The 12,861-nt window shown below is 40.0% G+C and overlaps 2 protein-coding genes across 3 annotated transcripts; one reads left to right on the forward strand and one right to left on the reverse strand.

The window, feature by feature from the left end:
• Window positions 1–2,145: 2,145 nt before the first annotated feature.
• On the reverse strand, window positions 2,146–7,844 carry LRRC57 (leucine rich repeat containing 57). Its single transcript, XM_082485134.1, has 6 exons — window positions 7,824–7,844; window positions 6,909–7,091; window positions 5,590–5,725; window positions 4,279–4,547; window positions 3,617–3,802; window positions 2,146–3,012 (listed from the first exon to the last, which is right to left on the reverse strand). Exons 2-6 carry the CDS (start codon window positions 6,990–6,992, stop codon window positions 2,971–2,973), a joined length of 717 nt encoding a protein of 238 aa, XP_082341260.1. The 5' UTR covers window positions 6,993–7,091; window positions 7,824–7,844; the 3' UTR covers window positions 2,146–2,970.
• A 102-nt stretch (window positions 7,845–7,946) lies between these two features.
• HAUS2 (HAUS augmin like complex subunit 2) lies at window positions 7,947–12,861 on the forward strand. Of its 2 annotated transcripts, none has more exons than XM_082485202.1 (6): window positions 7,947–8,268; window positions 9,011–9,103; window positions 10,445–10,514; window positions 11,349–11,481; window positions 12,079–12,187; window positions 12,308–12,861. In XM_082485202.1, exons 1-6 carry the CDS (start codon window positions 7,975–7,977, stop codon window positions 12,455–12,457), a joined length of 849 nt encoding a protein of 282 aa, XP_082341328.1. In that variant the 5' UTR covers window positions 7,947–7,974; the 3' UTR covers window positions 12,458–12,861. The 2 variants fall into 2 exon arrangements, with proteins under 2 accessions (XP_082341328.1, XP_082341329.1); XM_082485203.1 differs by having other exon boundaries at window positions 10,448–10,514.

Consider the following 12,861-nt stretch of genomic DNA (forward strand, 5'->3'; position numbering starts at 1 on the left):
AGCAAGTTGGCTGAGAGAATGCTGTGAAAGAATTTAAATATTGCAATGAGTACCACACAAGGCAATAAATTCTGAGACTCTAAGCTTGAGTATTAGTGGAGTATTGATACTATTTTCTGATGCAGCAAGAGCCAAATCTGTGTAGGAGTTGGTGCCTTTATGTTAGTGAACAACAGTCTGCTTCTTGGATTGTCTTACTGTTGTCTATAGAATAGATGCTTAATTTGCGTATCTATGGGATGGAATCAACACTTGTACATCTTTGTATTTCTGAATGCAATTAAGAATGAAGGTTTACAGTTTCTGCTTTTGATTGATTGTTAAACTATATATTGTGCACAAAAAAAATACATACTTTTATAACTGAATGTGTTCTAAAACTATTTTCTCTTAGAAATGTCTTTGTTTAGTTTCCTGTCCTTGAAAAACTTGGCAGAACTAGTTGCTGCTATGCAGCTAGGAAGTTTCCCTTCTATTTTTATTTCACAGAAACCTTAATGCTAACAAAGGAATGGGTGTGGTTGGGAAGAGAGGAATATTGTGATTTTTTTTTTTTAACACTCCAGTTTTCATCCCAGCATAATCAACATCACCTAACTTCAAACTATGAGATGTGTCCATCTCTTCTTTGGAAGACTGCGATTTGACATGTGACTATACTTCTGGACAATAAAGGAACTAAGTAACATAACTTAAACTTTCCAGTCAAGTATTGGTAACAGATGCCAAACAAATACTAGTCCAGGAGGTGAAATCTAGTGATTCAACCTACTGCCAATGCAATTTCACTTGTAATTTCTGATGCTTGAGCCTCAGATACCCAGAATGTTCTTGGGGGCAGGGGGGAGGTGGAGGGGAAATACAGACTTGTGTGGACTTGCGGCACTTTTGAGCTGCAACAGAATAGCCTATCTGGGAATGGCTTGGAAGAATTACTTCTCAGAGTATATGTAACTCTTCTGAGCATGCAGCATGTACCTCATGGGTACACTTAAATGGATGATAACTGGTAAATTCATGCTAGCCTATGCCTTGATGAAAGATGAATTAAGCCTCTTAACACTGGGTAGCTATAGCATGAACTGCAGCATGTGGTGCTTGGGCAGTAACTTGTAGGACTTGCCTCTGTGAAGGCTACACGGTGAAACAATTTGCCGTTTACCCAATGCAGTGACTTGCAGTTGCTAATTCACCTTTGCCACACTTGAAACAGCAACGCGCTATCTAAATGTTGATTGAATAAATGGATGAAAAGCATATCTTGCAGCAATGGAAAATTGGAGCACGAGTAAAATACATCTGACACAAAATACATGAAAGGCTTATATTGTTAACTAGGGTAACGCTTTTCTACCTCAGTAATTCCAGGACTAAAAACCTGCAAGTGTAATGATGCATGGAAATAACATTGCTTCACTTGTTGTAGAGTGGGGGTGGTGAGAAGGGAAAATGAGAAATTCCCACTAAAGTCTACTACAATTACATATGGTGCTGAAATGTACAGAACAGTATTATAAGACTAAGTTACATAATAGAACAGGTATTACTATGTAAGAATTGAAATAAGACAGCAACGGGGTCAGGGAACTAGACACCTCTTCTGAGCATCTTATAAAAGAATTGCTTATTGCTACTCTTAATCACAGTGGTTATATTGAGGAAAAAGTTTGGCTCTGAAATCACTTCATTTTTCTTAACTGCAGATGGCATAAGATGTTGAATACCTTTAATAATTACACTAGCAACTTTAAGGAGTTTGCTGTCCAAACGCCTTTCTTTGTCTCATGCAGGAGAGCTTAAGTACAGAACAGTAGTTAACATAAGACAGTCTCACCAGGAATAGATGCCTCCATGCTTACCTTGCCAAGAAGTGTACTTAGTACAGCTCCGACCTCACCGTTTTGAGCATGCAGTACCTAGTAACTCAATTGCTACTACAGTGTTGCCATATTCAAATCCTCTGTGTTCTCAAAGCAGTTGAAGTATAGCTGTTATCAACAACTGATGGAACCAGGTAGCTAAGTGATGGCTTTCAGTGATAGCTTGGTACTACTTCTAAAAGTGACAACAGCAGCAGTTACACCAAATAAACTTGAACTGATTTTTTTGAAAATTATTTACTAAAATAAACAAGTACATTTTCCTTTTCAGTATAAGTTACATAATTGCATACATTTTTAGCTCTTTCTAGGTGTTTTTGGTAGTAAGGCAGCAGCAGCAGGCTCACAACTACAACGTTCAGCATTACAATATCCTTGCACTGATTCCTTGTGTACAGAGTATTTTCCAGCAATATACATTTTTACTGAATACATGGAATATGAACCTCATTTTTATTTAACACAGCTCAAGCAGAAGTGGACTGTAGTGCAATTCTTGCTTATGGGAGAAGAAAGCCTGTACAGTAAAATATGATTTGTTTACCAGAAGCAGTTAATAAAACACTTAATGTAGCCACAACTATTTGTGCTTCATAAAAAAAATTATACGGGTTATAAACTAAACCCTCACCTGTAAAGTTATCTGTAGAATAGTGCTTACTGCAAGACATACAATGTTTCAGATCTGCTTTGGTGGTAGAACTTCCATGTGCTATCATGGAAAAATGTTTCCAGAAGAAATAATCCTCTTACAAATCAACAGCCAGCTTCCTGACAAAAGGGAGCTGGCAACTTTGAAACGCTCATTCCCTTTCTCTGTGAAAGAACAAGCCCTGACAAAGGAGAACATGTATTGTGTTAAAAGCTATAGTGGCACAAAAATCAAAACTGGCCCCTGGGCAGGTTCATCAGTTCAATACCCATGTTCTCTCGTTCAAGTTTATTCAATGTGGCCTTAACAGACCGTATCAGACTACTAGAGGAGGAGTGCTCTGATCATCTACTTTCATCAGCCTTGGTTTATGTCAGTGAAGTAGGTGCTTCAGTCACTAACTCTTCTTACGGGGAATACAGAGAGTCAGAATAATGATCATGCAAACTTCTTCTTTGTAGCTGTAAATCGTTCCATGTACTACAAAGAAAACAAAAAAAAAATTCAGAAATTAATACAAGATTCATTACTGTTGAAAGCACCTAAGCTTCTGCTCTCAGACTCAAAAGCACTCTGCCTCTAAAGCATATTTTATTTCCCAGACATAACCATTACAGCTTTAATTTCAAACAAAAAACAAACAGAATTTTTTCTGCCATTTGCTGTAATTCAGATTAATGTTCTAGAAAGTCCTCACAGTGCTGAGCAGTCAAATCTCAAGTGTTAAAGATGAACTAAGGTTAACCCTGTCAGAATGCTATATAATAGGAAGCATCCGTTATTTTTTATCCCATCCAAGTGAAGATACACACCTGTTATCATTAGCTACGCTTCAAATGATGCTGATGAAAGAAGACTGATCTTGAATCCTACAAGAAAGTTAATCTTTGAAGAATCCTTGAAATTCTTTTTAGAGGTTAGTTACAAATCCAGTAGCAGTGACAACACCAATAGACTGTGCTTTATTCCACCAGCATAACAGCTTAGTATTCTGAGGCAGTACTGGCTAAGGATTTCACCAGAAGCTTCTTTAAAAAAAAAAAAAAAAAAAAAGATTTAGGAAAAAAAAAAAAAAGACACAAACCTTGTCATAACCTTCCAGTTCTCTGAGTTTCTTGATTTCAAAGAGGTTGCCTTCTACTGCAAGCAGTGAGATCTGGGAATCACTGAGGATACTCTGAGGAAGCATGCTGAGTTCTAGACAGTTTTCTTCTAAACGCAAGACTTTGAGGCGCGGACAGTGGGAGATCTGCACCGAGATCTGGGAAATCTGGCAGAAATAAAAAAAACCAAAGAGAAACATGATTAAAATGTTAGTGATCCAAGATTACTTAAAGTAATTTGTTTCAGGCTAATAGGGAACCATTACCATGTTGTAAATATAAACTACATTAACAGTAACTAATTAACAACAATGCATAAGCAACAATAATGATCAAAAATCCAAGTAACTTTTTTTTCTTCCATGATGACAGGCAACCTACATATCTGTTTATCAGATTCCTATTCAAGAACTGTTCAAATAATTTTCTGTAAACTAAATTCAGGATTTGTTAGTTAGTCAAATCAGGCAGTTGGATGTATCAGTACATAAACTCTAGTTATGATCTCTCTCATTTCTGTTGTGTCCAGGAGATGTCTTTTAGCTATAAAGTTTTGATGGTCTCAGCTTGTGTTCTGTGGATGTACTAAGTCCAAGATAAACAATGTCCTAAATCTACATGCCCATAATATCTGTTACCAGACCTGATTCTGATTCAAATTGAGTTCGATAGCCTGCAATTCTCCCACAGTGTCGGGCACATTTTGGATCTGGTTTTTGGAAAGATCTACCACATCCAAGTGGCGAAGACCACAGAGTTGTGTAGGCACAGTCCGAAGCTGGTTTCCAGAAAGGCTCAGGGTTTTGAGAGCTGAAAGTTGTCCAAACGCAGCTGGTAACTGCCTCAAGTGATTGCCATTCAAGTGTAGCGTTTCCAGTTTTTTCAGTTTACATAGCTCCTCAGGTAAAGCAGCTAGAAATAAATGACAGAACAAAGAGATGATCTAAACAAAAAGCAGTAAACATTCATATCCATTTGATTCAAATAAGCTTCTGCATGGAAAACAGTGCTGTATTACAGTAATTTCTCACAGGATTCCTCCCTGCTTTCCCTTGGAGGCACAGATCCCTGCACAGAAACTTAAGCCCACTGACAACACATGCTTTTTAACCATCTCCCCATAAATATCTTAGAAGTGATCTGCAGACGAGGCAGACCCTCAAATCACAGGCTGAAAACACTACTCTCAGAGGATTTTAGCCTATCAGTTATACTCCTTACTAACCACTTTGCTAATATATTCTGTGACATTTGAAATACCACACAGTTCACAGCTTCAGGTCTGCTGCAGCCCTTTAAAGGTATTACACAACTCACTCAAAAGTAAGTTCTCAGATAATTCATACTGTTATCATACCAGCATATAAACCTCACCAGGTAAGCTCTGCTGGCGTTCATTCATCCCTCGTTCTACCTACACAAGTGCATAACCTGTAGCACTCCTGAGTGCACTATAGAGTCAGAGGTTTGTAAACTACATTTGTTTTTCAAAAAGGCAGATAATACACAATTAACACATTAAAAAATTAGTTTCTTCACCTCATCCTAATTTTTCCTTAAAGTTGGAAGCTTGTCCAACAGAAACAGTAACCACCATTGAATGGCCAGCAACATTTTCTACAGATCATCTTCATCACCGGTACTCTATGTAAGTACTAAACCACCTGACACCGTTAAACCTTCAGATCAGACAAGTGACAGCACAGAAACGTTATGGCTTTAAGTACTTACATGTCATTGTAAAACTGATAACACAACTAAGTTGGCAACTAGTTTTGAAGAATTTATGGGTTTGGGTTTTTTTTTCCTGTACATGAATTCCAAAGATTTCAGTTTAGGTGACTAAACTCCCCATTTACATCCTGTGAGAGTTAAATCATTAAATTCAGTTTCTGATCAGATAAGTCAGGTTATTATTTTAAAAACCTGTGGAGATATTAATTATCAGGCATACTCAGTTTGTTGTTGTTTAGAGCAAGGCTCTTCAAAAAGGAAAATTTTCCAATGAGCGGTGGCAAGAGCTCGATTTTGTTGTTTGACAAGTCTATGGTCCTTAAGTTGCTTGTTAGCTTCTGAAGATCTTCAGGAAACTATGGGGCAGAAAAAAGATAAAGCATTTAAGTAGTAGGTACAATTCTGAATGTTCAAGTACACAGCTTAAAATTTTAATTGAAACTTGTATCACAATGTCCAATCACTACAATGTACAGCTAAGTTGGAGAATTTGCTTAATACCTATTTTTAAATATATTTTTTCATGTGAGGAAGGGAAAAGAGATATAAAGGAGACAGTCTAACATCTAGGAAGAGTAGTTTTTAAGCCAAAGAATTTAAATTTAAAAGGGAGAAGGAAGTATACCATGACACAAGCTCAATTATGTTTTAGTCCTCTTGTGTTTCTCTTAAATATACCTGCCATTTAAAAATATTCTACAGCTAGTTAACAACTCTATATTTTAGTAGAGTAGGATTGGGAAATTTTTCTCTCGCTTTCATTTTGAAATAAATATATAAACAATTTCCCTTATTCTTATTTACATACTGTACCACTTTAATCTGCACTTGCCACTCAGCTGAAAAAAAGAAAAACCTGACAATCACCATCAGCAAGTCCTGGTCACTAGGCCAGTAGTTTTGAGTCTCCTTTAGTTTGGCAGAGGAAAAGGAAAGAGAGAAGGTAGGATAGTGGAAGAATATACTTCAGAAAAGTCTTGGAAAAGTTATTTTGGCTATCCTGTGAATTGTTCCTCAACTTATGGTTCCAGGACATTCTGTATTTTTCTGCAGTTAAGTCAAAGTCAAGACAATTTCCAATACAATAAACTTCAAGATTCTTGCAGCCCAGTGAACAGCCTGTACAAACTATTCATATGACTACAATTAAATGCAGCATAAGTATTTAAACTTGACAAATTGTGGAGTATTTTTCTAAGTAACAAAATGGTTATAAAATTTACATTTTTCTCTCAAGTTTACAGCCCTTTTTTAAAAAAGCACAACATCATAACTAGTACTTCTTGAACATACGTACACTCTAAAGCATAGGCTCATAAGCATACAAGTGCCCTGACAGATAAATTCTCAATCAGAAGACAGTGCAACCAAAAATTTGCACTATGAAAAGGAAAAAAAGATAAATCTTGAAATAATATTATCCATCACTATTTATGAGAAATACATGTATGCAGTGCATTATCACAATGAAGTAGTAATTTCTCTCCAAAAGTGTCAGTCATGCACACACAGAGCCATATTCCCCTACAGTTACATTACCTCTGTAAGTCCCTTTCCCGTTAGCTGAAACACACCAGTTTTCTGTGCTGTCTCCAGGTGGGCTTTTAATGCACTATTTCCCATGCTTAACAGTTCTCTGTCAAATGTACAGAGTTTGAGTGAAAAGTCTCAGCCAGTTTCTTGCAGTTATTCTGTGCCACAGAACTGCAATCCCAAGCGTCTCTGATAAAGCAAATGTAAAAAGTCATTTCACATCTACTGTCTTCAACACAGGCATTTCAACATACTGAACTGTTTCACTGCTGCGTTTTCATCTCCACCATAACTAAAACCCAGAACTTAAAAGATTTCCCTAGTTTGAGGTGCCTTTGTTATAGTAGCTTGAATATTGAAATGATGCAACAAGTATAGTTAAAACTAAGTGGAAAAATTGCATACTTCCCACATTTCGCCTCTTTCAGGGCCCAGTCATGTAAGAAGATTCTCCACAAAGACTGGCCGTGATTTTAGTGGCATCTACCAGCGCTGACCTGCTGTCAGTACTATGCTTTTATTTGCTTTTTTGGAAACATTTACTTCATTTAGAGACTTAACTCCTTTGCTGCGACTCTAGATGCAGACACACGACATCCATCTCCCGTAACTCCAGCAGGGTTTAATCCTCAGGACAAAGTAGGCCGGGTTACAGGCCAGAGGATTAGTGTCAGGTTTGCAGCCCAGAGGTGGAGAATAAAGCCTAACACAGCACGTCAACCCACCCGGGACGAGGAGCCCAAGACAAGCAGCGCTCCCTGCCGCCACGGCTAGAAAGAGGCCAGCAAGACCCTCGGCAGGCCCCGGTCCCCCCACCTCACCCCCACCCCGGCTGCTCTGGTCCCCTCAGAGCGGCTTGGCCCTCAGCCCCAGAGCCCAGCACTCACTCCGGCGGGAGCGGCCCAGCCCGGCCCAACCTACCTGTACAGGCGGCAGAGCCCCTCACACCCTCCCCTGCACTCCACCTCCGACAACCGACGCTCCAAGAGCCCTTACCGGCTCCCCCGGAACCGGACTCGCGTCAACGCCCCTTCCTGTCACGCCCAAGGTGGCGGCCGCCTACCCGCCGGTAATGGCTACCACCAGGTGCCCGGGCTTGCAGGACACCCAGCATGGCGGAGCGTCCGCACCCGGCTCCAGCAGCGGCCGCCGGTCGTGGGCCTCTGGAGCTGAGGTGGTGGTGGTGGCGGCAGCAGCCGCCGCCGCCGCCGCCAGTCACGGGCCCCGCAGGCGGCTGGAGCTGAGGCCGGAGGGCGGTGAGGAACAGAGGGGCTCTGCGGCCACCCCCAGGCCCTGGGAGGCGGAGCAGCCCACGGCAGCGGCCGTCCTGCTGGCGCGGTGCCTGGAGGCGGGGGTCGTGAGCCAGGTAACGGCCCGGGGCGGGGGGGGGGGCTGGAGCCCACCGCGCAAAATGGCGGCCGCGGGGGAAGTCAGGGCGTAACAAAAAGTGCCCGCGGTGAAGGGTTGGAGGGGCCGTGGGTCGGGTGCTGCGGTGGCAGCGTTGCTCACCCGTCCTTCGGGTGTGCCCGGGCTGCGGGTGCAGGGCTTCACGCTCGACCTGCCTCTTGGCAAACCTGGGCGTTTTGGTTTTTTAAGTGCCTCATCCACTACAGCGCCGGCTGCGTGTCTTCAGATGAGATGAAAGAGCTAAACCGTGTTGCTGTTTGCCTAAATGCTTGTTTACTTGAAGCAGAGAAGGTTGTTTTTTGGTTTTGGGTTGTTTTTTTTTTTTTCTGTTTATTGTGGGATCTGTCACGGTTTTGGCTAGCGGCAGCTTTCCTGACTAGGAATAACTGTACCTTCTGGTGTGTGTTTTTCTGGAGTATAGACATGAAGGTGTGTTGATGCCCTGTAGCGCGTTCCAGCGGCACGCAAGCCACTATTGTTGAGAGTGCTCTCATACTGCCTGTTAAGAAATTTTACTTTCGCTTGTGTTCATTTTCCCCAAATAATGCACATGTTTTGTGAGTTGTTCAGATGAAACTTACTGTACTGCATAATGCAAGAGATTAACAGTTAATTTAAACTATTAAAAGCCAATCTGGAGAATTTGCCTGATATGTTCTTGCTTCTTGTCTGTGTTTTTCCCTGCTGTTTTCCTGTCACAGGAGACGTTGGATTTAACCCGTAGAAGAGACCCGTGCTTTGTGAAATTCTCACAGTTGGAAAAAATGGCAAACATTCAAGCTGAAATCAATGAGGTACAGCCTTTACTGTTGCCAGTGTACGCTCAGCACTTCAATACTTAGAGATAATACATGGCACCTGGTGAGATATCAAACTGCAATGTGCTATTGTTTCATGATTTGTTTGGTTTGGGTTTTTTTTGCCAGTTTAGCTGTTTAACAGTTGGTGCTTTTTCCCCAGTGGACTGAGTTGCCATAAAGAGAAGAACAAAATTATGAAACAAAAAGTCTTCAGTATAACTGGAAAGACATGGCAGCCTGCATCTTTGACTGAAGTGTTACCTGAAGTTTTCTGAAGAAAGTGAAGAACAAATAGGAGTTTCTAATTGGCCTACATTCACAAAAATGTGTTTCTTTATGGACAGCTAGATCGTTTATTTTGTTGGTCAGCCAGAGATAATCTCGGTCATTTCCTGCTGCCTGAATTGGCTGTTGGCTCATATTTTGTGATGTTTTCTGAGCGTCAGAAAAAGGTACAAAAACTGCTTATTAAATTACACAATGTGGGCTCCAGCAGCTACAAAGCCTTACAGCAAAGCAGTGGGACAAATTCACCGTTTACTTTTTTTGGGAACGAGTTAAACAACTGGCATCATCCTGTATTGACAGGCGGAAGGAACAAACAGTTTCCAGCCGCCGGTAAGGCAGCTACTTAGCCACCTTTGCTGAAAGGCTTCACGTACAGAGTACTCTCTGGCAAATGTTCAATATGCTATGAGTGAAGCGGGTTTATTTTTGTCCTCCCAGTGATCAAGAAAAGCAAAGCAGCAGTTCTCTCTGTGTCCTGAGAGACTGATATGTCATCCTCTTCTGTACTTTACTCAGTCTTCTCATGTCTAGCCAAAAATGACCAGAACTCTTTCAGCCACAGAAAGGTATCTGCTCTTGTGCTGGTTTATCAGTGGAAAGAAACCAAATCAGGAGGTTCACCTGAGAGAGCTTCTCCCTCAGCTAAAAAAACCCAACACAAACCAGTCTTCGCTAGAAGACAACAACTTGGGGCTATGAGAGGTTATTTGGTAGAATATAGACTATGAAACTGCCTTGAAGGAGATGTAAGTTTCTGTGTTTTAGGAATGAATTGCAGGATCTGTCTTTTCCAGCCCAAATTCCCAGTAAATCACTGTTTTTAAACAGTCTTTTCCTGTTGACCAAAAAAGACCCATGTAGTAGTAAAAACACTTCGAGAAAGCATGGTAGCATACTCTCATGCAAATACTCACTCTTTCACACATGTGCTCTCCCCCATCCTCCTGCTTTCTCCCTTTCTGCTTCTCCCACCACCCCAAGTGAGTCAACAATATTTGGGTAATTATGTTAAAAATGCATTTTTGTTTGATGTTGTTATTGTCGTAGAAGAAACTGCGAACTGAAATGTTGCAGTTGGAGAAAGAGACAGCAGACATTGCTCACCCTTTTTACTTAGGTAAGTGCTGTTGTACCTTAGTAAAACCAAGAGTGTTAAATAACTTCATCAGCAGATTAATGTTTCATTTGAGTATGTGGTAATTCTAGAAGTTATTGCAGCTGTCTCCACTGGATAGCTTGTTAGAGGTGGCAGGTGTTTTATTAGTCCCTAAAGAATGCTTCCATACTATTTGAACTTGCACTCTTTGCTGTCTCAGTAGAAACTCTGTGTGTAACTCATTCTCCAAAAAAGTTTTTTGTGCATGGTCAGCTCCCCAGTGTCAGTGGAGAATCAGGAATTCTGAGATCATCAGTAACCTGATTTTCTTCCCTTGGCCTGTGTGCTACTTTGCTGCTTTTCCAGTAACTCAATGTATTTCTGCTGCATCTGTATGCCCCTAAAATTACTTGGATTTTTATTTTAGTATTTTGGGAGTGTATGTAGTCATTTCTTTATTATTGCACACTTTTCCCACTGTGATTTGATGGATGCTTAAAAACATTCTAGCTTGCTACTACTGTTTTAGGCTAGTCAAATATACCATAATATTTCAATGCTATGGTATAGTTTAAGAAGTTGGTTTCATCTTAAAGACAGTTTACTTAAAACTGTACATAATGTAAAACAATTAGCAAAGCTGTATCTCTAAAAAGTAGGTATTATGACTTTGAGGTGCATGCTGATATTAAGTCCTATACACTCCAACAAAAGTCATTCTAATTAAAGATATCTTTCTGAGTTTAAACTATTCAGTGCGATAGATCAGTCTTTTTCTTTCTGTCTTGCTCCAGAAGAAATTTTGCTCTTGTTTTAGCAGGACAATAGTTTCAACTTCGCAAATTTATTTTATAGGCAAAAAATGTGAGATTTTGGAAGATATGAACAGACACTTGGAAGCTGTACTGAAAGAGAAGAGAGCTCTTAGGAAGATGTTGATAAAGCCCAGATGTCAAGAGAGCCTGCCTATTGAGGCTGCTTTCCACAAGTAGGCGTATAGAAAATAATTGTTCTTGTTTGCATGAGTCCAAATTCTTTTGAACTAATAGGCAGTAAAAATAGCATGCTTGCATTCACTTTTCCATTGAGAAGAACAGAAATAAAAAAAGGTAGCAGAACCTCAGCTAAAAGCTAGTAGCTTACTCATTGCTAAATTCAGAGAAAGGTAGTGATACCTATTTTTATGAATATGCTTGATTCGTTATGCTTTGCCATAGGTAGGAATTGTTACTTTAGTATTTGGTGTCTCCTTTCCACTGTGACTTGCTCAGAATAAGTGTGTGAACGATTCCCAGATGTGCATAGTACTTGTTTTAGAAATATAGTCCTTCTTCTCATGGTCTAAAAATCTAGTCCAGTTACTGAAGAAGCACATATTCACTTCTGTAATTCCTGCCTTACTTGTTGCTGAGAGTCATAAAAGAAGTATAATTGCAGAGAAGTTAACGAGATGGTTAAGAACTCACATAAAACTGGAGGAGAGGACTCAGAAAACCCACAGGGGAAAGAAATAAGAGCTTGGAAGTATAAAACCCTCATCGTTTTGCACAACTTTTGAGTAGGGGGTGATCATTCTTGGTTACAGGTATGTAGTAGAGTTGTTGGCTGAGGCTGTGACTTTCATTGAGAAGCTTGAAAGCCATTTGCAGACCGTAAGAAGCATCCCTCAGATACCAGATGTCATGAAGAATATGGTGAGTAGCAAAAGAACTGAATCTTCTGAATTCAATACTGTTTGGTTGTTCAGGTTATTCTTATGTCCTGCTAGAATGACAGGATGTATAGAGATGAAATGCAACTCTTTTCTGCTTCAGGATACTGCTTTGACAAAAACAGAGATGCTCATGATAGAGTTGGAGGAGCTGGGAGAGCAAATATTGAAATGGAGCGAGCTGCAAAAAGAAGTGTATTCTGACAGCATCTGCAATACTGCTGAAATGGACTTTGGCTTATCTTTAACCTAACAAATCATTTTCCTCAAATAAGATAGCTATTCAAAGAACTATCTTTTTACAGTCTCCTGTGAAAACTACAACATAGTTGTGGTTTAATCCAACAGGAACTTTGTAGGTAGTTTTATATTTCTGTTCTTATGTAACAGTTCTCCAACAATTAAAAAAAAAAAAGGGGGGATGATGAGCAGTAGCTCACAGGAAGACAGACTACTGAGAAGACTGTTAAAGAGTTCCTTTTTGAAATAGTTGGACAGGATTCCCTTGGAGTCTGTATCTTCAGTGCAAATTTGTTTTGATATTTCTCATGCACTTGCTATAGTGTCTCTATTAATTTTTATAAGCATCTTGATAATACATTGTATTTTGTATGTCATTATGAAATGTCAATAAAAGCACTACATTTCAGGAGTTCA

The sequence above is a fragment of the Vanellus vanellus genome, assembly GCF_965231255.1.
Source record: "Vanellus vanellus genome assembly, chromosome: 6".
Taxonomy (NCBI): domain Eukaryota; kingdom Metazoa; phylum Chordata; class Aves; order Charadriiformes; family Charadriidae; genus Vanellus; species Vanellus vanellus.

What these genes read in the sequence shown, in the direction of transcription:
- HAUS2 (XM_082485202.1), top strand. Translation starts at nt 7,975, where the DNA reads ATGGCTACCACCAGGTGCCCGGGCTTGCAGGACACCCAGCATGGCGGA. An exon ending in AGGCGGGGGTCGTGAGCCAG is followed by an intron (nt 8,269 to 9,010) that starts GTAACGGCCCGG and finishes TTCCTGTCACAG; the next exon opens with GAGACGTTGGATTTAACCCG. An exon ending in ATTGAGGCTGCTTTCCACAA is followed by an intron (nt 11,482 to 12,078) that starts GTAGGCGTATAG and finishes TCTTGGTTACAG; the next exon opens with GTATGTAGTAGAGTTGTTGG.
- LRRC57 (XM_082485134.1), bottom strand. Translation starts at nt 6,992, where the DNA reads ATGGGAAATAGTGCATTAAAAGCCCACCTGGAGACAGCACAGAAAACT. An exon ending in CGGGAAAGGGACTTACAGAG is followed by an intron (nt 5,726 to 6,908) that starts GTAATGTAACTG and finishes TCTGCCCCATAG; the next exon opens with TTTCCTGAAGATCTTCAGAA. An exon ending in TCAATTTGAATCAGAATCAG is followed by an intron (nt 3,803 to 4,278) that starts GTCTGGTAACAG and finishes TATTTCTGCCAG; the next exon opens with ATTTCCCAGATCTCGGTGCA.